Source organism: Orbicella franksi, chromosome 13 (assembly GCF_964199315.1).
Source record: "Orbicella franksi chromosome 13, jaOrbFran1.1, whole genome shotgun sequence".
Taxonomy (NCBI): Eukaryota; Metazoa; Cnidaria; class Anthozoa; order Scleractinia; family Merulinidae; genus Orbicella; species Orbicella franksi.
The window spans coordinates 10,661,198-10,684,550 of NC_138157.1; the positions used below are offsets into that span (position 1 = coordinate 10,661,198).

Consider the following 23,353-nt stretch of genomic DNA (forward strand, 5'->3'; position numbering starts at 1 on the left):
CAGACATAAAATATAAACGATAAACATTAAAATGTTTGTTAAGGCGTTTCATACTATTTGCTTTAATTCATCTTTGAGAATATGGTTTTCTATCAAGCCAGAGGCGTTTATTTGTCTTGCCATTTACTGAACTAGAAGTCGAACAGAATAGGTTCATTACTAGAGTGTTCAAAGTCTGTGGGCTGCCACCCGAAGAGATGTACACGCGAATGATATAAAATGGCAATGCAAGATACTTTATTCCCGAGCTTGAGACAAGTCGAGTCACTTGAATTAGCGATAAAGTTTATGCCACTCGAGTCGCCGGAAATCCGGTCGCCAAGTGCTTCACACAACACCGAATTTAAAATAATCCATGAAAAACAATTGCGTGGCAAAACCTGAAAACCGCGAAAAAGTCACGTATATACTTTGTCTCTATTCCGCAATCAGCCGGGATGCGGTCTGTAAAATAATGCAAGACCATATCCCAGTTGGTTTCACAATGGAGACAAGCGGAGCAACGAAAAATCTACTTTTTTCTTGGTGCAGCCGTGTTCAGACGGGAAAAGAGCATAAGCTTGTTGGGACTTGATTCTTTTCGCAAGGTCACGCGATGTCAGGTAAGCGGAATCACGTCACGAAGTGTATTCTTCGCCCACACACATGTTCACGAACCAGGAGAAGTAAGTCAGATATCCTAGGGTCATGTTTTTGATTGTTTTCTTCTTTATTCAGTTTTTGAAAAAAAATAATTCGAAACACGTCATTTGTCTTTTTCTCCAAGTTTGCAGAAACAAAGCCCTTCGTGGAAGCAGGAGTTCACAGTTTGTTTTTGGAGGTAATGTTATTGTTGATTATCAAAACATCAGTGTTTTTTTAGTCGCTATCTTAGATTAGTTAAGCGGTTCTACAAACAATCACCGTGCCCCCTTAGAATTCTTGAAAACAGCATTACAACATATATTAGCCTCGACTCGTTGTACACGCTCCCGTGATTTTTCTTTATTTTCAGCGGGCTACAAAAGGAATATTTTTCCGGTTCGTTTAAAGCTCGCACAAGCAAATCATTCAACATTGCTCTTGCCGATTTCAACTGGAGTAAGACCATGTCAGTATTGAGGTATTCGACCCTTCTCAGTCTTTGAATCCAGTTTATTGCCTGTGTGGAGAGCAGGTTGAAATAGAAGTGAATATCTTTGATCAGATAAATGCACGCCACACACACATGCTTTTGGCGCACAGTGTGATGGCTCAGGGCAACAAAAGAAGGGCCCATCTTTCTGAGACTGATGCAACTAGTTTGCCTTCTGGAACTTTCTTGTATCCGAAAACTGTTCTACCAAGAGCGGCGTCGACACCGGAATTACCACTGGAAATCCGCAGTGCCTCTCAAGATTACGCCGCAGAAGAAAAGAACGCGAGCAAAAGGAAATACAGTCGTCCTCGGAGTGTCAGTTTTCATCCAGACATACGGTTATATTACGCCGCCACCACCAACGATTTAGATGAGGTGAAGATGTTGGTGGAGTCGGGAATGGCTGATGTGAACGCCACAAACCCCGCCGAAGGTGCAACGGCGTTGCACGGAGCCGCGTACGAAGGAAACGTAGATTGCATTCGGTATCTTCTAGAAAACGGCGCTGACGTGAACGTGCAGGACGACGATGGTTGGACGTCGTTACACGCAGCTGTCTGTGGCGAGAAAAGGAAATGTGTTGAACTTTTGCTAAAAGCGAACTGTGACCCTTTTGCTGAGACCATTGATGGATTGACGCCATTTCAGATGGCAATAGAAATGGCGAATGATAAACTTGTTAGACTGTTTGTGAAAAAGTTTAGTGTCATGATGGACGACAAATCTGTTCCCGAGACTTTTGTATGAAGTTAACTTGCTAGCGAAGATTATATTAGAAAATTCAAAGTTCTTTGTAGCTAGACGAGTTTGGACTTCGAACAGTGGTAATCGAGTTCTTCTAAGCTCTAGTCAGCCAACTTTCAAAAAGAAGAGACAAATTGTATATAATTTTTTTCCTTTCAATTCAAATCTATTCAAATTCTAATACACGAGAAAGTTGATTGTCAAACTGAACTTTCACCTCGCCCTTCACGAGGCTAAAACTGAACTTTTGATTATAGTTTAGAGAATAAAATTAATCTTCTCTTATTAGTTAACGTTTTGTCAACTATTTCGAGTGTGGACCCATCACTATGGCTTATTGCCATTTTCGAGAGGAGCATGCTTTGGCACGGCTTTTTAACGCATTCAAAGTGCTTGATGCGTTGCTAATTTGCTCTATAAGAGATAGAAATGCATGTTTCCAAGCTATTAGGCTCAAATATAACAACCTTTGTTGTTGCTCTCCCTGTGGGACTCATTATCTCTGAAGTGGAACTGAATGATATAGACACTCTAACACCAGGGCCTTTTATAATAGATCAGATCTGATTCGTGTCACGCGCGCGCGTTCGCGAATTCGATCACGCGAAGGTGATTTGTAGTCTCTTCCACTTCGCATTTGTCGCCAAAAGGGAAAACGTCAGACTGAGATTTCTCAGAAACACTTCTAATGCCTTTGCAGAGAGCTATGTAATATAAACTGAAGCTGTTACGCTATATTAACTCCAGTTTTCCTCCCAAATCGCATTACGTGACAGACATTTCGAGAACTTTCGCCTTTGCATTGCTTTTTGTCCAGTTTCCGAATAGTGCAAACCCGGACGATGGGGCCAAATAATTCTGTGTACATAATGACAGCCCGTTTACACCCTGAAACTAGATATTTAATGACTTGCTCAAAACGATATTTTGAAGCACGAAACAAAATTCATGTAATGCACGAAGTGGTTAAAGCTACTTGATTTAATAGAAGATTTCTTGCAATCTATAATCACATTAGTACTTGACCACACAGGTCTAACTTTAATTTGCGCATCTTTTGTCATCGACCTTTGAAAAAAAAGATTGCACGATTTTTTCGTAAAAGAAGTCAGCGCGTGTTTGTTATGGAAAACAAGGGACGCAAATGCAGCCTTTTCACTAAATAGGAGAGTTCGGGTTTCTTATGACTTTAACCCGGCAGCCAGGACCAGTGCTTTGTAATAGAGTACTTTTAAGTTTGACTCACAGGGATATATAATTAATTTTCTCAACAAGTAGCTTCATTGCCGGGTCGTGACAATTGACTGGCTCAATTGGTTACTGTTATGTTACAACAAGAAAAGACATGTAAGGGCAAATGTTTCAGCCAGACGCACTGGCTTCGTGACTGCGGGGCTAAAACAAGACGAAAAGAAATTCAGTGAATTCCTCGAAGGGGAAAGCTGTGTTTTAATAGGAGATTGCTATGGAAAGGAACCGGGCACCCGGTTTAAGGCTTAAAAAAGAAAAATCAGTAAGCTCTCTGCACTCCGATCCTTATTAGCGTTAAAAGGTTAATCTAATCGGCATTTCCGCAACACACAACCTCGTTCCCAGGCCCCAAGCTAGGGAAAAGGCTCCGGGAACGAGGCTGCACAACACAAATAGCGAAAAATAGTCGATCTGTCAATGCACTGAAAATTGTCAAAATTACGCCACTTTGAAAAAGTATGTTTGCTCGCTGGCATGTGTAGCTTTCTTTAACAAATAAAGCATCATGCATAAAACACACATTCAACTTAAGTCCCCGCCATATCGGGTTTCCGTTGAGGATCAATACATAACCATTTCGACAAACAACAAGAAAAGGCTTGGTAATTGTTTGCCCGCTTAACAGTTAAAAATGATAACCAATTTGTAGAAAAAGGGTCACTTTGTTTCATTTCAGCATTTGTACGTCGCATGAAGCAAAATTCAAGGTAATAAAGCATTGAAAATATTTTTCATGAGTTTACAGACGAAAAAGCGTAAGTTAGGACAGAACTTAATTATATGTAAATTACAAACTGCTAAAGCTATCTTTAACTGACACATAGATCACCTGCATCGACAAGTCTAAAAAGATACTTGTCTGAATGAAAAATCTGAAGGGAATAAAATTTATTCTCGAAGGTTCCCCCAACACAAAACTAAAAATTTTACATCAAGAAAAAAGGAAAATGAAGCCGTTTTATATTCATATTCAGCAAAATGTTAAACTTGGAGAGAAGGCAAACTCGGGAATGAATTTTTTCGTAGTTTTTAATTTATTCATTTTCGCTCTAAGCCAATTAGTAAAATAAATTTCGTTTCCGGAATTCTTATTATGTTGAGCAACTTAATAAAACTAAAGGATTGCCGGATACTTCGCTAAAAATACACAGAGCAGATTCATTTTCTCAGAAAAACATCCTCCTCACTTCTGTCAAGAGTTGTCCAGATGTGTCTCAGAATTTCGAACACAGTGTAAGTCTTTCTCTTGAAAGCTATCGCCAATTGTCGCCTTTAAAAACAAGACATTTATATTTGTGATGGAAATTAAAATGAGGACGCTGCAATCTGACATCTAGCGAAGTCATGAAATCCTCTTTCAGAAAGCACACATGCATCTTTAGCGGAGAACCCTGAACTGGAGACAGATAATTGCTGATTATTTTTCTTTAACTTTTGTCAACTTTCTTCTTCCCTTTCTGCTGAAACTTAGTACCTTCTGAAATCATCTTGTGTAAAAACATTCTGTTTTTCATGTGAATTATCCAAATCCCCTCAGGTGGGGATTAATTATTGTTTTAACAAGTAATATACAGTGATAAAATCAGCCAATGAAATCGTTGTTTGCACGATCACCTGCGTAAGAACGGAAACCAACTTGTCTCGGTTGTCAAGTGTAGCTATATATATGTCAAGTACGAGTCGTTAACCAGGTTAAACAATACCACAGGATGTTGTAAGCTAAACTTCTCCGTTCTTTCATGCAGTATGGTGGAAAACGAAAAACCGTGGCCCGAGCCAGTCCCCGATTGGCCTGAAGCGAAGGAAATTTGGAAATGGGGCTGGCCCTTTCACGTGTATTTCTTTACAGTGCTGTATTGCTTTGTCATAGTTCGCGGACTCTACGTCCTCCTAAAGCAAGGGAAAGCGTTTTTCAGGAGGACGGATCACCGCTTTTTGATGAACGCGCTTCTTTTGACATTTGGCGCGACTCGCACAGTGTTTCTGATCTGGGATCCGTACGGTTCGAATCCAAACCACAACAAAACAGAGCTCGTCATTTGCATCATAACTTTTGGCGTCGGAACAGCGTGCGTAACCTCAGCATTCAGTTACCTATTGCTAATTGTATTAGAAAGTACTCGTATCTCGCTTGCACCGAGCAAGTTTCAAAACCAAAGGTTCTTCCTCGGGGTTTGGACCGTGAACGTACTTTACGTGATACTTTCGGACTTAATCGTTGCTCATTTTCATGAAGCCAAGGTAATGATATTGATTTGTCAACTAACTTTCGCTCTCTGGGGATTTCTTCTTGCTTTGGGCTATGCATTGGCCGCGGCACGACTATGGCGTAACTTGAAAGCTTCGCGCCAAACCACGCAGTACAACCAAGGCCTCGCTGCCGAGAGCAAAAAGATAAAAAGGTTGGTGTGTTTGCTGTGTTTGGGGTCAATTTGTGGCGTGGTTATGTTCTCCACCATTGTGTACACGGCACTTGGCGACACAGGAGTGTACAATGAATCAGGAATAGTGCGCCACTGGCCGTGGATTGCCGTGCAGACATTACTAAGGACTTGTGAGGTGTTTATGTGCTTTGTTATATTTCTGATCGCGCTTAAGACAGCCACTGCTAATTCTACGAATAACAATCGAGTCGACAGTGACTCGAAAGGAACAGCCTAAATTCCCTGAGCAAAGAAATTGCTTGTCTAGCTCCAGTCAGCCATGTGTCGGTTGACAGACCTCGAGAAAAAAGACTAACAAATTGCATCAAAAAAAACAAGCAGCATGGGGCTTCGCATAAAATTTTCCTCACATTGCAGAAACGTTAATACCTCCAGCAAAAATATCGAAAAATATGTAAATGGAGTTTCTTAGATGATATCAGTGAAAAAGCATTTTTCAGATTAATATCGGGATAAAAGTGCCGATTTCGCCTGATAAAGAACGTTCCGAATTTTGAAAATAAGTTCTAAATTTACCAAGGGAAATAGCATCACATTCTAAAACTTTAATTTGAAGAAAAATTCTGTAGCGCGTCAAATCAAACAACTTCAACTTAACTCGATATAGTGTCACCAAAAATGGAACAGAATAAATGAAGGGAAAAATTGTTTTAAAAAATAATTGTTCCTCTTTACTGAGAGGCAGAACGTGAATAAAGCGTAGTCTTTCAATTTACATAGGACTTTCAAAGTAAAAGAAGCTGTTTCAAAGTATTTAAATTTTGCGTGTCGACCGTCATGAAGCGATTATAATTAGGGTATTTCTATAATGAGACGAAAAAATCTGACCGCAAACACTGCATATGGTAAGTATAACCTTGATCAAAATTGTTTGTCAAAGAAATTGCGACCTGTCAAAGACCTGTCAAAGAAATTGCCTACGTGGAGACGTCTACGAGGATTTCCTATCAAGCCGAAAGAGTGACTTTTTTCAGCGTGAAAGAAATTGTGCACATGTACACTCAGGCTAACAGTTCTTTAGCGGCTAAATATTACATTTCTTAAAATACTCGCGAATTAAACATATTCGCTTCAGTCAATTAATGGTGACGTTAGAAATTCTCTACGGGGTATCTTTATTTACTCTAAGACTGTCACAGTAAAAAATATTAAACAACATTCGATTAATATCTTAATATTCAGCTGTTTTGAGGATGTGGTAATTCGAAAAGCGCAAAAACGAACGTAACCAACGCCGAAACTGATTTTGGCTTGTCGCATTTTCTGTTGCTTTAACGCGAATTACAGGAAATCATTGCTTTTTACTTCTATCGGGGTAAAACTCTGTGAACTTCAATCAAGAAACAAAAAACTAGGCCTACCCAGAATACCTTTCGGTATTCTTGTGTAACCTTGTACGTTTTCTGTCGGGACTGCCCCCCCCCCCCCCCCACTTCCTTTTATTTCTGCTAATATTGAACATTATTGTATGAACTAAAACTGTTTTTTTTTTTTTTGTTAACTATGTCACTCATACTGTTCCAGTAACTTAGGCATCTTACCATGAATATGATTCAAACAATCAACTTATCCAACTTAACAAAATTTTATTTAACTCATTCTATCACATGATATTCTTTACATAATACTCGCACGAATCATTTAGAGCGGAGTAGTTCACCATATCTCGTTAGAAAGGACACAAAAAGTACTTTCTGGAAAAAAAAAAGGTTGCCTTCTTGGAAACTGATATTTCTTTTACAAAAATTTCACTCAATAGGACTTTATAGGGAAAAAAAAGGTTAAAAAATTAAAGCAAAACAACTACTCAGTGTTCCAATTTGATGCTGAAACAAACCATTTGTCTTGATATACGAGCAAACGTATCTCGAAAGCAGAACAGAAGTCGAGATTTTTTTTTCCGAGACGTAAAAAAAAGTATCGCGTTACAGTCACCATATATGCAAATTAGAGTCAAGCTTCTTGTCCTCAACGAAATCGCTGCAAAACATTTATATTTACATTCGGATCCCTGCAAAGTCACCCAGCCATCACATGAGCTCTACGCCACGTAAGATTACTTAATACAAATAAGCGATCCGAATAAAGGAGATGCCAAAGGTTAAATTGGAGTGTATTTTTGACATTGAAATGCTGCTCGAAGATGGCGAAGCGTGAACTCTTGGTTGCAAGAACCTTGAAATGCTGCTAGAAGATGGTGAAACGCGACCCCTTGGTTGCAAGAATCACATGTACCCGACACCAGCTTGCGCGCTTGCTAAAATAATACCCGAGACCAGCGTGGGCCTAGTTTCATCAAATCGGGAACGCTTTGCATACTACAAACACATTTCTTACTTTTTTGAAATTCCTTGTATGTACTGACACGTGGGGAATCCTAGGGTACCTCCTCGTGTTTTGGCTTCTGGGCCAAAACCCTGCGGAGGTAATTAGCCCTCACCCGTAAATATTAACCCTCACGCTTGTTTCCGTCAAACCAACTAAATTTCATCCCAAAGCCTCTCTTTCGAAGTGCCCTTGTGAACATTTTATCACAAATGAGTTCATAAAAGTCATAAAACACCAAAATGTAAAGAATACTCACATGATACAAGTATGAAGGTGCCAGAGTTTTGAGATGAACATGGGAAGAATTTCGCGTAAACGGCCCGTTGTCAAATGACATGTGATAGATAGTCCGATATTCTTAACAAGATTTTGGACCTAGCCGAAGGAGTGGTCCGTAAAATTCCCCAAAAATAGCATGCGATATGTTTACCAATGTGAGGAGGCGTTAGATTGGCAAAGATTCTTACCATACAGTGCAAGAAACAGTGGAATCCTATTTTTTCGAATCATCTCGGACAATGGAAGCCGGGTCGAGAAATTCCTTGTTGATGGCCGGTCGCCATCTTCCATTACTGGAGAAACCAACGAGCACGGTCTTCGAGAGGTTTGGAGCGAGTGTCAAAACGGCCAACGAGGCTGCAATGAGACGCGCGCGAGTGACACTCGTATGCCACGCCTTTGCTTTTGCAGTCAAGAAATCATGGAAGTGTCGTGTACTATCTCATGACAGTGGTCTGGCTTTCACATGCCTTAGTGGAACTAAAATCACAGCAAAAAGTATCACTCTTTTATAGTTACAGTTTATCGTGAAGTAAAATAACGGGAATCGTCAGGAGCATGGAGTCATAAAATTCATAGAAAACAATTTTTTTTTTTGTAACTAGTTCTAGGTTTAACTGGTAAAATTCCTGGATTTCAAACTCTTTTTCGGAGAGTCGAAATTGTCCAGGAAGAGATATAAAATCGACAGCCTCATAGAAATGGTATTTGCCAGTTGCAAATGACTATCAAGAAATGTCGATCATTGTCGCACTGGACTCGTGTTTTCTGGCCCCTTGTTCGAGATCCTCCGTCGGATCCGGGGGAGACTCCCATATAGAAAAAACGGGGATGCTGGTCGGAAATTTTGAAAAGAATACCTAAGAGGTACCAAGATTCTGTTTTCTAGGCGTGGCTTAAATTTTTTCCCCCTAAGAGGTACCAACTCCTACAGAACACATTATCTCCTGTCATATTTTGTTTGGCTCAATACCCTAAAAGGTAGCGCAAAAGCACCGGTGAAGACCTTTTGAGGTTAAACACCCCAAGAGGTACTAAAACCGCGTCTTACAACCCCTAAAAGATACGACGAGGACCCCCGTCATTTATATAAGGGAGTCCCCACCGCCCCCTCCCCCACCCCCCACCCCAGGCCAACAGACTTTGTCTGAGAAAAAATATTGTTTTCTTTTAGCATCATCTTGAACTTCGATACAAATGCTGCGCTCTGGTAAAGAATTTTCCATTTAAGGATTTTCCTTTCCTCAAAGTCAACGAATCGATGCGCAAAGCCACGGAACAAAAAACCTTTTGATCATGAAGATGTCGACATTTGAATATGGCTACCAACCGAACGACAGGTAAATAAGATTTTAAAACGCTTCGGTTTATTTAGTACTGAAAGCAACAGTCGGTCCTTGTTATGGTAGTGTGTTTATGGTAATATTGAACTGTCTGACAAAGCACAATGATTCACCTGCGTAAAAGGCGCTAAGGAGCAGCGACCGCCTTTCAACATCACACAGAAGAATCAGTTTCCCGCACTTTATACGATGCATTATTTGTCTCTACTGTCAAAAAACTGAATGAATCACGATTTATAATTAATCACCCGGGAAACTAGAACAATATACCTAACCACAGCACTTCGCGAATAACAAAGAAAGGTCTCGACGCAGTAATATTCTGCCTCTTGTTTCCCTTAGCATCGTCTGGTGTTTGAGGATTAAACGAATAATAAGCCAGGGCTTGACAGCGCTGTGTTTGAAAAGGACGTTTTAGAAGGTTTACTGTTATAAAACAGCTCACTATAAGAAGGAGGAATATATTTTCTATACCGAATAAAAGAACTGCAGATTAAGAACCGGATAATTGCCGCTCTTAAAATAACGATAATTCGAAGAGGGGGCCAAGGATAGTACAGGCTTTCATTAACACGATTGATAGCTGTTTTCGCCTTTCATATTGAAATGTGTCCCAAAATAACATTTGCCTATGCAAACAAATTACAATTGAACGGAATTAATATACCAGCCGTACGCTTTTGAAGTTTGTGAATTTTAATCACGATTTTAATGTTGAGAGCTCCTGCGTAACGAGTTAGACTTAGAGAGATTTTTTTTCAGTTAACACGAAAACCGTTGACAAGTGTATTAAGGCGGATCGGGTGAAGGTTACTTTTGGCTTTGCAAGCATCTTTCCTGTTAAAATCTACATCAAGAAAAGAGAAAAAAGTCCTTGTGACAAGTTCATAACATCCGGTTTGGAAAACATTTCGCTGTGAAAACGGACTGTTGTTTTCTTCGCAAGTAAAGTGTACTTGCGTACGGCGTTAAGTATACACTAGAACCTCGTGGAGCACGTTGTAGAGAATTGTGCTGTGTTATTCTCGCGCGAGGACAAGCTGGTCTGTCCGGTTACCAAGACACCGCACAGAAAAATCCATATTCTCCGTCTATTATGATGTAATAATATGGAAGGCAGTGCAAATTTCGAGAGTCACGGATCGACTTTTCTCAAGAACTGAAAACCAGCACCGAGGCAACAAACAGAAGTGAGGAAAGTCGAAACATTCATGAAAAATACTTGCAACTGTGGATTACATGTAATTCCTCGATGAAATGGAACCATCTGCCAACGAAGGAGTCACCAGCGGCGAAGAAGCGTTTAAAAGTTGCGGAAGAACGGGTAGGCGAGGAGCGTGTACTGGCACAGATATTGCGCGCGACAAACTACAAGATATTATTCAGAAGGTTGAAGAAGTCTCCTTGGACGAAACGGAAGGCTCACAAACGAACCAAAACGAGAAAGAGACGTAGCACAAGTACATAAGGAATAACTCATTATAGCTTTTTAGTTTAAGCGCGTGGAGGAACACCGCGCTAAAATCCCGCCTCCTAATGGAGCGCGCGACTGCCGAGTTTTACATTACATCAGCGACGTTTATTGGCATATCGATATTGTAATTGGTTGTTTGAATGAAATGGATATTTTTTTTTGCTTGCATCGAAAGCAGCATTCCGGTTGTTACAAAATATTCCCGTATTATTAAGCATCTGACATATGCCGGCAGGTTCTTTGGCAGTTCTATCACATAATGTTAAAAGTAAACAAACCTCAATGCTTGTTTGAATTGGAGCTTGGCGATTATTCGACTTTCAAGAAATGATATTGAACGTCGAGGAGAAGGCGGTCTAAAATCTACCTTGATAAATGTATATTCACATTTTTCACGAAAAGGCGAATTAAGCTTCTTGAAAAAAAGGATTATATAAAAAAAATTGTTTTTTAGTATCAGTTGCTGTTATTACATGTTTTATATTTGTTGAGGCACCCTCTTTCCTGTTTATTTCGTATTTCACTGTCGATGCTATTCGTGCTCTTTTCCAAATATTTACTTCATCAATTTAGAAAGCTTGTGAAATTATCACAAACCTGGTCAAGCTGATGAATTCAAAACAAGAACAATGTTTATCTTTTTAACTATTTTTCTAAACAAGTGTCGAAAACAGCAGGTGGACAAAGGAAATTGAAATTTCACACTTGAGGTGTGTCATTATAATTATAACTCGTAGACGCGAATTTGAGTGATTTTTCGAAACACTGGCGTTGAAATTATCCAAGTAAAGTAAGGAAAATAATTTTGCGAAATTTTCGGACAATTTTCAAAAGTAATCATGGCTTAAAAATGTATTTTATTTTTTGCTACCTGTAGTTTACAAAAACGGCGCCCCACACGCGTGCATTTTATAGACAAATAAAAGCGAACCTGACAGATTTTTAAAGCCAATCACGTGTCTAGCCAATTGAACCACCGTCGTGATTTGGTGAACGCGACTTTTCCCGCGCATGGGTTGGGTCGCATTTTTTTCCCTCAATCGAGCCTTGCATGTACTGAAAAATTTTATTTGATATGTGTCTCTCGAAAAACGTTTCGATATCTTTACGATGTCATTGTCAAGTTTCAAAATGCAAAGTCAGAGTGTGTGCACAGGGAATGACATCTGAAAATGTCCGAATGTAATTCGAAAGGTTTTCAAGTTTTTTTTGACTTTGCTAGGGTGAGTTCCTTTGACGAGAAGGATCGCGGTTGCCTCCCAAAACTTCTCTCACGATTTTCACTGATCATTGCTTTTTAAAATCTATTTGCAGAAAACAACTTTCGTTAACCATAAGGGGCCTTAAGGCGATTGCTATCAATAATACTCATTGTTACAAGACTAAATTAGTTCAGAGGTCCAATAACTAAAATCAAATGAGATTGCTTCTTTTCCGGTCCAACATTCTGTCAGCACTGAACCGCAGTGTTCCGAATGATGCCACACGATCACCCTTGAAGATTTTTTTGGTTGTTTTATAGCTAACGTCTCTGAAAGAACTTGCTTTAAACATAAAAGGTTCCTTTTTCTTTTTCTTCCAACTCTCTTTCCCTTCTGGTTTGTTTAACATCAGGTGTGAGTGTGCACCTACTTGCTACCAATCAGAATCGCGCGCTTTTTCCAGTCCGTTATCGTAGCATTTTTTCGAAACATTTTAGTCATGTAAAGACCGCCACACACTAGCCGACTTTTTGCGGCCGACGATAAATCTTCACTTGTCGGCTAGTGTGCGGTGAATTCAGACAAGTCTGCGACAAGATCGGGGCTTGTAGGGCGATATCTGATAGTGCTAGATCTCAAAATGTATTGTCGGGCCTCGTCGGCTAGTGCGGTGGACCAAGACAATTTGTCGGGGCTCGCGCGCGCCTCTACCAATTAAGAAATGTCATGAGAGTCACGTGAGTGGAATAGGCTCCATCTTGGTTTTGGATGACTCGGCCCCAAGCCTCAACGCGACTAGTCGCGACGAAAAATCGGCTGGTGTGCAGCTCGCTGATGGCCTGACAAATTTTAACCCGATTTGACCCCGACAAAAAATCTGCAGTTCTACGACAAAAAATCCGCTAGCGTGCGGCAAAAACTCTCACAAAGCAAGCTTGCTCGCGACCGTACTGGCAGAATATCAGCCCTCACCTCGCAGTCTTTTTTTGCACGGACCGAGCGCACTGTGAAGACCCCAGGCCGATATTGTCCAAGTACGACCCTCACGCTTGGTTAAAAGGATATATTAATTAGAACCTACGGCAACCTCCTCGGCTGTATCCTTACAACATACTAAACCTCTTCCCTGTAGTATTGAATTTTGGGTGTGGACAAAGACCGGATAACAACACAGGGGAAACAAAAATTTCCTCTGATTTCTTTACTTTTCGGTGACTGCGAAGATTGGGCGAGAAAAAGCTCGACGGATAAAATTCGTCGGAATGAAACACGGTTTGTGATAGGATGACTGCTTAACACTTCAATTGAGGACCATCTGCGTATTTGTCCAAAATAAGCTATGAAGACAATTCTCAATTTCACATGTTTTTACTTACGCAAAACACATTGCTACCGGGTGACTTTTTCGGCAGCTTTTTGAGCTATTGCTGAAAACGGTAATAAAACCAACACTGTACTAAAAAAGAAGGGAAATACAAAATATAGTTCAAAGCTATCACAAATTTACGTTGACTACAATTCTTTCGAAAGGATTTCCTCCGTATCGGAGACATTCCAGCCACGACGGCAGGTAAGTGTAAAAATCTATTATCTTTTTATGGGAAGTATTAGCAATATCTTTGTTTGCTTAAGTGTTCTATTGTAACCAATCATAACAACCATGTTTATCGACCAATAGACCCATTTCAGTAATTCTCAATCTGGAGGACAAAACAGTGGTTGTTCTCTCCCCTGAGAGAAACAAATCTTTCAAATGCAAAACAATCTTATGGTTTTGTCCTCCAGATTGGGAATTAACTGAAAGGGGTCTTATGGTGCCCATTCATAATTTAGGTAACGTCAATCGTGATTTGGGCTAAGAAATATATTTTTGGCGCTTACGACTGCTTCAGCGTTTTTGCCTCAATTTAGTTGTTTTACGTTGTATTACGTTATTTGCCGCCGTAGCAACTGGATAGGCGTAGCTTCTTACTAGACTACTCTGGTTCCCGTTCCGTGCTAGTCATTAAAAACACATGGCTCACTCTACAGCGTATTACAATTGCATCTATGGCAATGCGAACATTTTCAAGGCAAACAATACAGTGCAACTGAAATAATAGCGAGTAAGACCGTAGGAAAAGTGGAATGGCATTGTACAATTTGATCTCAATGGCGGAACAATGGCCAATTCCCGTTATGAGACGTGCCTGTAGGGAATCATGGTAGTCGTATTCTTCAGAACAAATATCCGGTCCAAGATGATGAATACAACTACCATGATTCCCTGCAGACAGGTATCAAAGAAGGAATGGGCCATCAGGAATCATAGCAACCATTAAAATCCGCTTTAAAGTCATAGCTCTGCCCATGTTGCACAGTATTTCATTTTTTGCACGTGCTTATTTCTGAGCAGATGGACAGCTGTCAATCATCATTTTTGAGATTATCTCGATCTTCAAACTGCTTATCCACCGTCCAGGACAGTGCGCTCAAAAAGCCCGGAAGCGTGATTGTAGGAGTCTGGGGAGAAGAAAAAACAGAAAAAAAAAAATTCAAACAAGCTCAATGAACTGACAGAGATCGAGGAGAAATTAGAGACGAAAAATTAGAATTGACCAAAAGATCCATGACAATCCACAGCTTTAATAGAGCTCAGTCACGGTATTTTGAGTTATTTTGGCCACGTACAAAATTACATTTAAATTGAAGGAAACCTGAAAATAGTAGTTCAGTAAGATAGAAAAACACCGAAGAGATAATAATAAACATGCAGTCAAGTATCAAGGATGGTTTTAAAAGGATGGATTAATTTAGGCTAAATTTTTCAAGATGCGCAAAGCACCTTTAACCGGCGTGCAGATAAAGTCGTGTCCGATAGCTTCGGGCTTGTGGACTTTCCAGCCGGGCTCGTGAATTCTGTCCTAAACTTGTCCGACGGGCAATTGAAGTTTTTTGAGGACATTCAAATTACAGAAGTACTGTTAGAATTTATACTCGTAAGAAATTTTCTGGGGACTAGTAAGAATGACTTTCGGGTTACTGGTTAGTGTATCATAGTTATACCTTGCCCGAAGAGCGAGCTCAAAAATAAGTTCTTTTTCCGAAAGAATGGAATGGAACTAAGCGACCGAAATTTACCTGAATATGTCGTGCGTGGGCTAGAAACGGGATTTTTCTGAGGGTCCGGCCACTCAGCCCGTGACTTTTCCTACAGCAAGAAACCAGAAATACTAACAATATTATAAGAAAATAAACAATTACAAATGCCATGTCCCTCTTTCGCTAAGTCGATAGAGCCTGTGTAGCGTGCGAGAGCATTGGGGTTTTTTCGGCTCTAGTTTCACGCACAAGAGCCAAAAAAAAAATAGACCGAAAAACAACGCAACCAGATTTTCGCGCGTCTTTCTTTACTGGTGCTTTTTGTTTTGGTGTCGAGCTCGACGAGCTAAGCAAAAGAGGAACGGTCGGTCTGCATATAGTAAGCTATACTAAGAAGAAATTAAAAATGGACACCAACATCTAAAAGCAAAATATAATGTATAAGGGTACAGAAACCTACCTGGCTATTTCAAGAAGCTCCAGGCTAAGATTTGTAGCGTCATTACTGACGAAACTGTAAAGAAAGTTAATATACAGAAGCTTGACGGAAATCTTTCTCGTTGTAATAAGTTATCGTTGTTCAAGTGATTCACGAGGAAAAGAAGACTGCGATGAAAGTTAAAGCGTGCTGAAGTTAGAGTCACCATACTTCGGTTGAGTGAGACGTAAAATGTTGAGCAAGAGAAAAACGAGTGGGTTCACTGCACGGTTATGGACATTTTATGCCCTCATTTCCATGGTTCGCATAAGACGGCAGACCAAGGAAAAATACCAAAAAACGTCCTCAGTTTGTTTTTGTTGTTGTCCAGAGTTCGTACCCTTTTTCAGAAACAAATTTCCAGGACTTTTCCAGGATTTTCCAGGACTCAGATTGATTTTTCTCAGACTCTAAAATTCACATTAACCCTTTCACTCCCAAGATCTTAATGTTAATTCTCCGTACTGTCTGCCATACATTTCATAGTTTTTTACTTGAGTTTAACAGATTTCCAGAACTTTCCAGTCCTGGAAAATCAGTGCCGCAATAAAATTCCAGGACTTTCCAGGTTTTCCAGGACCCGTACGAACCCTGTGTTGTTGTTGTTGTTGTTGTTTTACAGCAATCAGAGTGATTGCAGCACCTGCCTTCATTCCACACGAAAAAGTACATGTGAGTTGCCGGGAAAGAGACACTGGATTGTTGACACAAGATCTAAAAAGACTCACTGGAACTTCACTTACCGCAATACCTCCAAGTCTCTGTAAAGGCGATTTTGTTGAGAAGAAGGGAAAGGAAAACAGTGTCAATACGTTAAAAAAATTCATTTGAAATGTAAGGAGGCAGAGTAAAAAAAAAATCAATGAGATTTAGCAAACCTTATGCCGAGTATCTGCTGGATAGGTGAGATAATTCCAGCCTGCAGGAAAAATAATGAGAAAACAACACAGTGATTCAATGTGACAACTCGATTATATAGCATTAAGAATTCAGTAGGTATCAAATTTATTACCCTCATAAGTTCAGTTATACAGGAGTGATAAATGGAGAATATCGCATTAACAGATGGAGGTCCAATGTACTGTTTGATATCTGCCCTGTGAATATTAATAAAAGTATTATTTACAAACAACTTTACGAATTAATCTTGTTTGTTTTCTTTTTTGAACATTTGTTGTAGAAAAACATTAGACATTTAGACATTACTAAAGACATTTAGACATTACCGGTAACTAAAGACATTTAGACATTAACTAAAGATAATACTGTGACACTTTTTGCTTCATAAGATCTGAGTCCATAAATGATTCTGAACCATAAGCAATAGAGTTTGCAAATTGATATCTTGCACGTAGGGACCGTTCATTTTTTATGAGGGAGGGGGGGCTGGTGGGATTTGGGAAGCGCCACTTAAAAATCGCATGACCCCCCCTCAGCTTACCAATTTTTTCACATGTCCACCCCTTATAGCGGTCATTTTTTGGGATGACCCCCCCCCAAAAAAAAATTGAACAAACAATATTTAGATTTCAACTTTTTTTAATATTTCTCTATTATCCCCCTACTTCACGTTATTGTGGTCACTATGAAGACAATATTTACAATCCCTATACTACAGAGAGCTGTTGTTTGAAAAACAAATCAAAATAAAGAAAATTCAGTTTCGGATCTCCTAGTTATGGCCCCCATGAACGTGTGGCATTTGGTCTCTCACTGGCATTTTCATCATCTGAATTGATGAATGCCCACAGTTTTAATGTAAAACAGATCAAATGTATAGAAGCTAAGTTGACGAAGGTCACGCAGGGCATGGAAGCACTAGAAAATAAGAGCAATTATAACAGCATATTCAAGGGCATACTCAAACAGCACATCAACAAAAGGAGAAGGAAAAAAGAAAACCGCAGAAAGTCAAATGAAAGAAAGAGGAAGCGGACTGAAAACAACGTCCAACGAGTTTATGGAATCTGTATTGGAAACCCGCTAGGAAATGATCTTCCACAATGCCTCGTGTACCCTCCTAGAACGGCCGTCCTGGAAGAGTGTATTAAAGTTGAGGATGTCCCCACGTCGTTATTTAGAAGAGATGGGCCATACATCGCACAGCTCTTGGAAGGGAATTATTTCACCAATGCTGCAAGAAGCAGAATCACCACCAACCTTGAGCAGGAAGTCAGAGATTATGTTTACACCTTCATGTACCCTGAAGAGTACACCCTGATGGAAACCATTGCTGCTTCTTGCAGCATTGGTGAAAGAGACTCCCATAGCAGCACAAGCGGCGACGAAGAACTCGACAACAGCGAAGATGAAGATGAGTGCCAGTGAAAGTTGCATTCGAAAATAACAGTGTTATATACTTCTTTTCAGTAGCTACAAATGCTTTTTCTCGCCAAACGTTTTTTTAAAGCAGAAGGAAAGTTTGTAATAAATTTGTATCCTGCCTTCTATGTTTATTCTATAGCAATTTTTTTGATATTCAAACATTATGCCATTTTAAAGTTTTAGTAAAATATTTCACGTGACCCCCCTTTTCCCTTATTTTTTTGGAATGGCGCCCCCCTCGAAAGCCATTTTTTTTCGCATGCCCTCCCCCAAATCCCACCAGCCCCACCTACCTCATAAAAAATGAACGGTCCCCTAAGTGTTGTCTACTGCAGGAGTTGCCACCCTGTCCATAAGGAAGCTTACTGACCTACTCAGCTACATGTAGCTTGTGAGATTAGTAAGTGTCAAAATACAGTATATTTGTAATTTCATTTATCAACATACCTGTCAACAAATGCTAAGTCAATAGCTCCCGTAACATTGGAGGTGGTGAGAATGATTACATTGGGAAATCTGAAACATCATCAAAGAGAGCTACAGAAACTGCAGTAGTGTTGTTACTTACCACCCACCCCTGAATGCCATGCTTATCAGTTTCCCACCCTGGATGGCATGCTAGTCAGTCCCCATATTATATTATGTTGTGAAAGAATCAAGTAGCTGTTATCTACCCCGTCCCACCTCCACGCCTGATTGGCATGCTAGTCAGTAACCCCAACCCCCGATGACATGCTAGTCAGCCCTCAAATTCAAGAATCAGGAACCTGGATGTGCTGTTAAATACCCCCACCCACTCCCAGTCAGTTTCCCTTTCTCCCCCACCCCCATCCCCTGGATGGCATGGTAGTCAGTCCCAAAATTGATTTTATATGTATAGGAATGAATAATTTGTTAACTGCAATTAAATTTAAATTATCAAGGATATTATCTGAAAAGCTAGTTAACAATCTTATTCCCAGGGCTTTTCCCTTAGAAATTAGGAGGGCTGGGAATGAGGTTGGCTAGTTATTTAAATCATAAATGATATATATGTCAAGAGCACCTTTTAATGTGATCAATTTGAGTGAGCAGAGCATTAACTACTCTTATTGCATCTGATGGCTCTTGGCCCTGCATTGCTGACTTACGAGCTGCAGTCAAACTTTCAACCTGCAACAACAAATACATGTATACCTCAAAACTAATTATGTGCAAATCAGATATAATTTGAAAGAGGATTAGTGAGTGAGTAATAGGCACGTTAATTTTCTAATAGGTGTATAGGACTACATGGTTGCAGCCATCAGCATGCATTGCAGGCCTATAACAGAATTGTAGGTATGCAACGTGTGCAGAGAGTCAGAAGTCAAAAGTTGTCAAAAGTAGCTAGCTTGCCATAAAAAATATCTCTGAAAATACTGAGTGCTGCCCACTACAAAACATTCTCCATCTACTTGAAATGGTCAGGAAAGCCCCGCATCTACTTCATGATGTCAGCCACCTTAACTCTACTGGGCTTCTTTAGAAAAAGATGGAAAAATCTGCTACCTACTCCAACAACATGGCTGCCTATTTCAAATCTTTGTGATAACTCTAAGAGCATAGATTATGTAGCAGTTGTCCTAAGTTTTGCAAGCATTGTAGGGTAAGGCACATAAGTATTTAAGAACTTCAAAATACCTCGTCAATCAAAACACAAACAAGTGCATCTTTGTCATCAATTAATTCTTGGATTTTCTGGAACATTTTCATTACCAATTTACCACTCTGTTAAAGAGAAAAAGGAAAATTTTATTAGGAAACAAACAAATAACAATTTCATCAATTCAGCTAGCTAGGCCCTTAGAATTCTGCTATGAAAATGAACAAATGAAACCAGACATGTCAATAGAACAGCATTATAAAAGTTATTTAATTATGATTCTATTTATTTAAAAACTTGCCTCAGAAAACCACTTTGAAAACAGACTGTGACTATTTATTTCAATCAGCTGGCCATAAGAATATCTAGGATAAAAAATATTAAATATCTTAGTTCGGTGGCAAATGTAATAGGAACCTGCTTGCAACAAATACATTTACTTGTAAGTTTAGACAGTTAATTTAATTGCCTAATATTAGATATGATAAATACATGAATGTACACAGATTAAACTGTACTTACCGATCTGACAATCTGATGCTCAGCTTTTGAGCCAGAGCTTTACAGAGAGATGTTTTACCAGTTCCCGGTGGACCTACAAAAAAGTTATTAAACTCCCTTTAAATACTGATTCTTCAGCACTACATATTTACTTTTATTAATAATATTCCCATGGTCACTAGTTTCACAGAATTATGTCAGATTTCTGTTGGACTGTTTTGTGGGTCTTCTCTTTGTCACACAACTGTAGATGCTCTCTACCCTGTGAATGTAGTGTTGCACAGTATAGAGAGGACCACACATGGCCTAACTTCAAAAGGTTTCTTTGAAGGACATAATTTAGTTAGGGCAAGGTATGATACATACTCTATAGTTTTATAGAAGACCTGTCAACAGTACAGGGACACAAAATGATTGTAGTCCTTACCGTGAAGAAGTATAACTCGATTCCATGATATTACATTACTATTTACACCCCTGAGTAAAAAGGGAACAAAAAAATTATGATCATAACCCTTTTCACAGATATTTTTCTTTCAACAAGGAAACAAAGAGAATGCAAAAATGTGCATGAAAGTTACAAAACCAGGATGCAAAACAAAATAATGGCTTATGGCCTGCAAGGGTTATTAATTTAATTTTTTTTCCATGCAAGTAAAGTTCAACCTTTGCTTCCCAACGCACACTAGTTAACAGACACGTATGTCATGCATAGATGGTACATGCAAGAGTCTCCAAGCGTTTTCGCCATTTTCTCCTGAACACAACAATTTGCTGGTACCAAGTTGTACATAGTCTTCTTCGCAGCCGTTATTAGGGTCATCACACAACGCTTTCTCCATTGCATGAAAACCCTAATAATGGCTGCAAAGTAGACTAACTTTACACTGCAGAGTAAACTGTCTGCCCCAAGAACTCAACAAGACAGCTGAGACCAGGTCCCAAACCACTGACAGTCAGATTTCAAGTGGCATAATTGCCAGTACCAGTACCTAACCCCCACATTGCCACTGAAAGTATCTAGATTGCATAATCTATAAAATGTTATGTATTTATTAACATAGCTATGAGAATGATTCCTAACCTGTCTGAGAAGAGTAAAGTTGTCATCGCATAATTAATCAGCTGTAAAAGAAGAACAATGAAACTTGCGTATATTGAATAACTTGATAACAATATTTATTCTGGACATAATGACGGTAAAACTATCTAACTGTTTTCTTACCTGGGCTTTTACATCTGAATCAAATATCAAACTATCCCAGATTCCATGAAAGTCCTCTGAGAAAAAAATTAAAATTTTTGAATTTACATTTTGTTCCTAGAGTTTCTGTAATATAACTGTCAAAATTGATCCCCAAAGTCTTTGAATTATGTCTCTCTATATAGATAAAATGATATTTTTGAAATCAAAGTATTTACATGGGAATTTAATATTAAACAGCTATCCTACATATACATGTATGTATTTCAATCACTAAAATGTGATTTCTGTAAACTGCTACTGCATGTCAAACCTGAGGGGCCTGTGCCATTGACAATAATTTCTTTCCCTATTACTCAAATTTCTGTCTGGGTCTCAGACCAAGCCACTCTGGAAAGTTTTCAGGAAGGTTATGTTTACTTACTATATTTTGTGTTGTGTTTCCACCCCTTTCAAAATGGTGAAAAACCAAAAAGCCTACTGTATGTGCAAGTAACACAAGCCAATCATTTCCCTCTTCTAGAAGTTCACATATAACATTCACTCTAAAAAGGACACAAATCAAAACAGTCAAAGGTTGACTATGATGTATACCACAGGGAAGAAGCCAGTGATTGGCAGCTGCGATATCTTCTTCTAACTCTTCAGTAGCTGGCCCATCATCATGCAGCTGGAAAACATGGATTGCTAGCTTGCTATTCTTGAGATTGCTCTGAAAAACAAGATTAACAATCACGATAATTATTAATAATATAGCAAACAGTACATTTAATGACTATACGTTTATGACCATTTTGACTCTAGGTGATGTGGTTTCCAAAATGAGTCCAATTTTTCTCACACCAGTCCCACCACATAGACCCTTGGATGGACAAAGCTGTGTTCTAGAGTCTCTCGTCAAAAATCCAACATGGGCAGCTACCTCATAAAAAAAACCCTCAAAAATTGAATTCTGTACAATTTATGAAAAGCATAGTTAAGACACTAGACAAAGGATTGCATCAACCAAATTTGAGCAATGTAGCTGTACTGGAAAATGTCTAGTCACATTTTCAACTTTGCATACGTTTGTCAATTACCTTTTATACGGCTTTACAAGTTCAAGGAAATAATCATTACATACAAATGTAAGGAAGATTTAAAGCACAAATGGACGCATTCAATTTTTAATAAAAATATTTGCCATCCGATTTCCATACAAACACTCTAATGTCTGACAAGTGTTGCTTGCTTGTCAAGATGGCTTCCAAAGGCTGTGATAAAATGACAAGTTATATTGACCCAATATCATTCCTTACCATAATTTCAGTATTCATATAATTATGGAACATAATCTGCAAATCATTAGCTGACCTGTCTGTCCTTGGACACCATCTCTGTATCACAGACACACACAGACTTAACATGCTCGGTTAAAAACCCATCTGTGAATTCTGTGAAAGTAGTGTCACCATACACTGTTGCCTCGTACATCAAAAACTTCCTCACATGTTCTTTTATAACACCTGGACGAGCCGTGCTATGAACAGAAAAGATTGGAATTGAGTTCTGCTTCAATTAAACCTCTTCAATTCCACAGAAATTTTAAAATAAGCCTTGAAAAACGGAAAAATTATTGGACGCTTGTTTCTAAAGAAAGAGGAGATATAAGCTTATATAAATTATTCAGCAAAATCCGCTTTAATAAAAGTAATTCCAGATAACAAATGGTCAAAAATCCACTGAGCAAAGAACGTAAAACAGATATCTACTCACCTGCAAGGATCTTGGAGAACTTCGACATGGTAAATTAGAGGAGCCTGCGATGGGAGAGCCTCAGAGAGATCGTGGACTTGCTCCATAATAGTGACTAATTTGACCTTGTGAGAGTTTCTACTGCTTCAAATCCGCGATACATCTTTAAATTTCAAACTTATTTACTGCGAAAAAATGTTTTTCGTGCGTTCAAATTTTTGCGC

General features: G+C 39.2%; 3 protein-coding genes across 3 annotated transcripts; 2 read left to right on the plus strand and 1 right to left on the minus strand.

Annotated features, from left to right (window-relative positions):
• Positions 1–249: 249 nt before the first annotated feature.
• Positions 250–2,737, plus strand: LOC145465715 (uncharacterized). Its single transcript, XM_081449488.1, has one exon. It carries the CDS (start codon positions 1,208–1,210, stop codon positions 1,862–1,864), a length of 657 nt encoding a protein of 218 aa, XP_081305614.1. The 5' UTR covers positions 250–1,207; the 3' UTR covers positions 1,865–2,737.
• Positions 2,738–4,489: 1,752 nt separating this feature from the next.
• LOC145466621 (uncharacterized) lies at positions 4,490–6,970 on the plus strand. Its single transcript, XM_081450328.1, has one exon. It carries the CDS (start codon positions 4,859–4,861, stop codon positions 5,771–5,773), a length of 915 nt encoding a protein of 304 aa, XP_081306454.1. The 5' UTR covers positions 4,490–4,858; the 3' UTR covers positions 5,774–6,970.
• Positions 6,971–11,568: 4,598 nt separating this feature from the next.
• On the minus strand, positions 11,569–23,240 carry LOC145466618 (pachytene checkpoint protein 2 homolog). The gene is made up of 17 exons (XM_081450326.1): positions 23,151–23,240; positions 22,749–22,914; positions 21,990–22,107; positions 21,417–21,472; positions 21,276–21,316; positions 20,619–20,668; positions 20,213–20,285; positions 19,992–20,055; positions 19,729–19,815; positions 19,112–19,218; positions 18,514–18,582; positions 16,754–16,838; positions 16,620–16,660; positions 16,485–16,502; positions 15,724–15,777; positions 15,303–15,372; positions 11,569–14,684 (listed from the first exon to the last, which is right to left on the minus strand). The coding sequence occupies exons 1-17, from the start codon at positions 23,234–23,236 to the stop codon at positions 14,589–14,591; spliced, it is 1,281 nt and encodes a 426-aa protein (XP_081306452.1). The 5' UTR covers positions 23,237–23,240; the 3' UTR covers positions 11,569–14,588.
• Positions 23,241–23,353: the final 113 nt, after the last annotated feature.

Excerpts from the sequence above, each read along its gene's own strand:
- LOC145465715 (XM_081449488.1), top strand. The coding sequence starts at position 1,208 with ATGCTTTTGGCGCACAGTGTGATGGCTCAGGGCAACAAAAGAAGGGCC.
- LOC145466621 (XM_081450328.1), top strand. The coding sequence starts at position 4,859 with ATGGTGGAAAACGAAAAACCGTGGCCCGAGCCAGTCCCCGATTGGCCT.
- LOC145466618 (XM_081450326.1), bottom strand. The coding sequence starts at position 23,236 with ATGGAGCAAGTCCACGATCTCTCTGAGGCTCTCCCATCGCAGGCTCCT. Across the intron at positions 20,669-21,275 it reads ACTTTACTCTTCTCAGACAG|GGGTGTAAATAGTAATGTAA; the intron begins GTTAGGAATCAT and ends CTTTTTACTCAG. Across the intron at positions 15,373-15,723 it reads GAGCTTCTTGAAATAGCCAG|GAAAAGTCACGGGCTGAGTG; the intron begins GTAGGTTTCTGT and ends TTCTTGCTGTAG.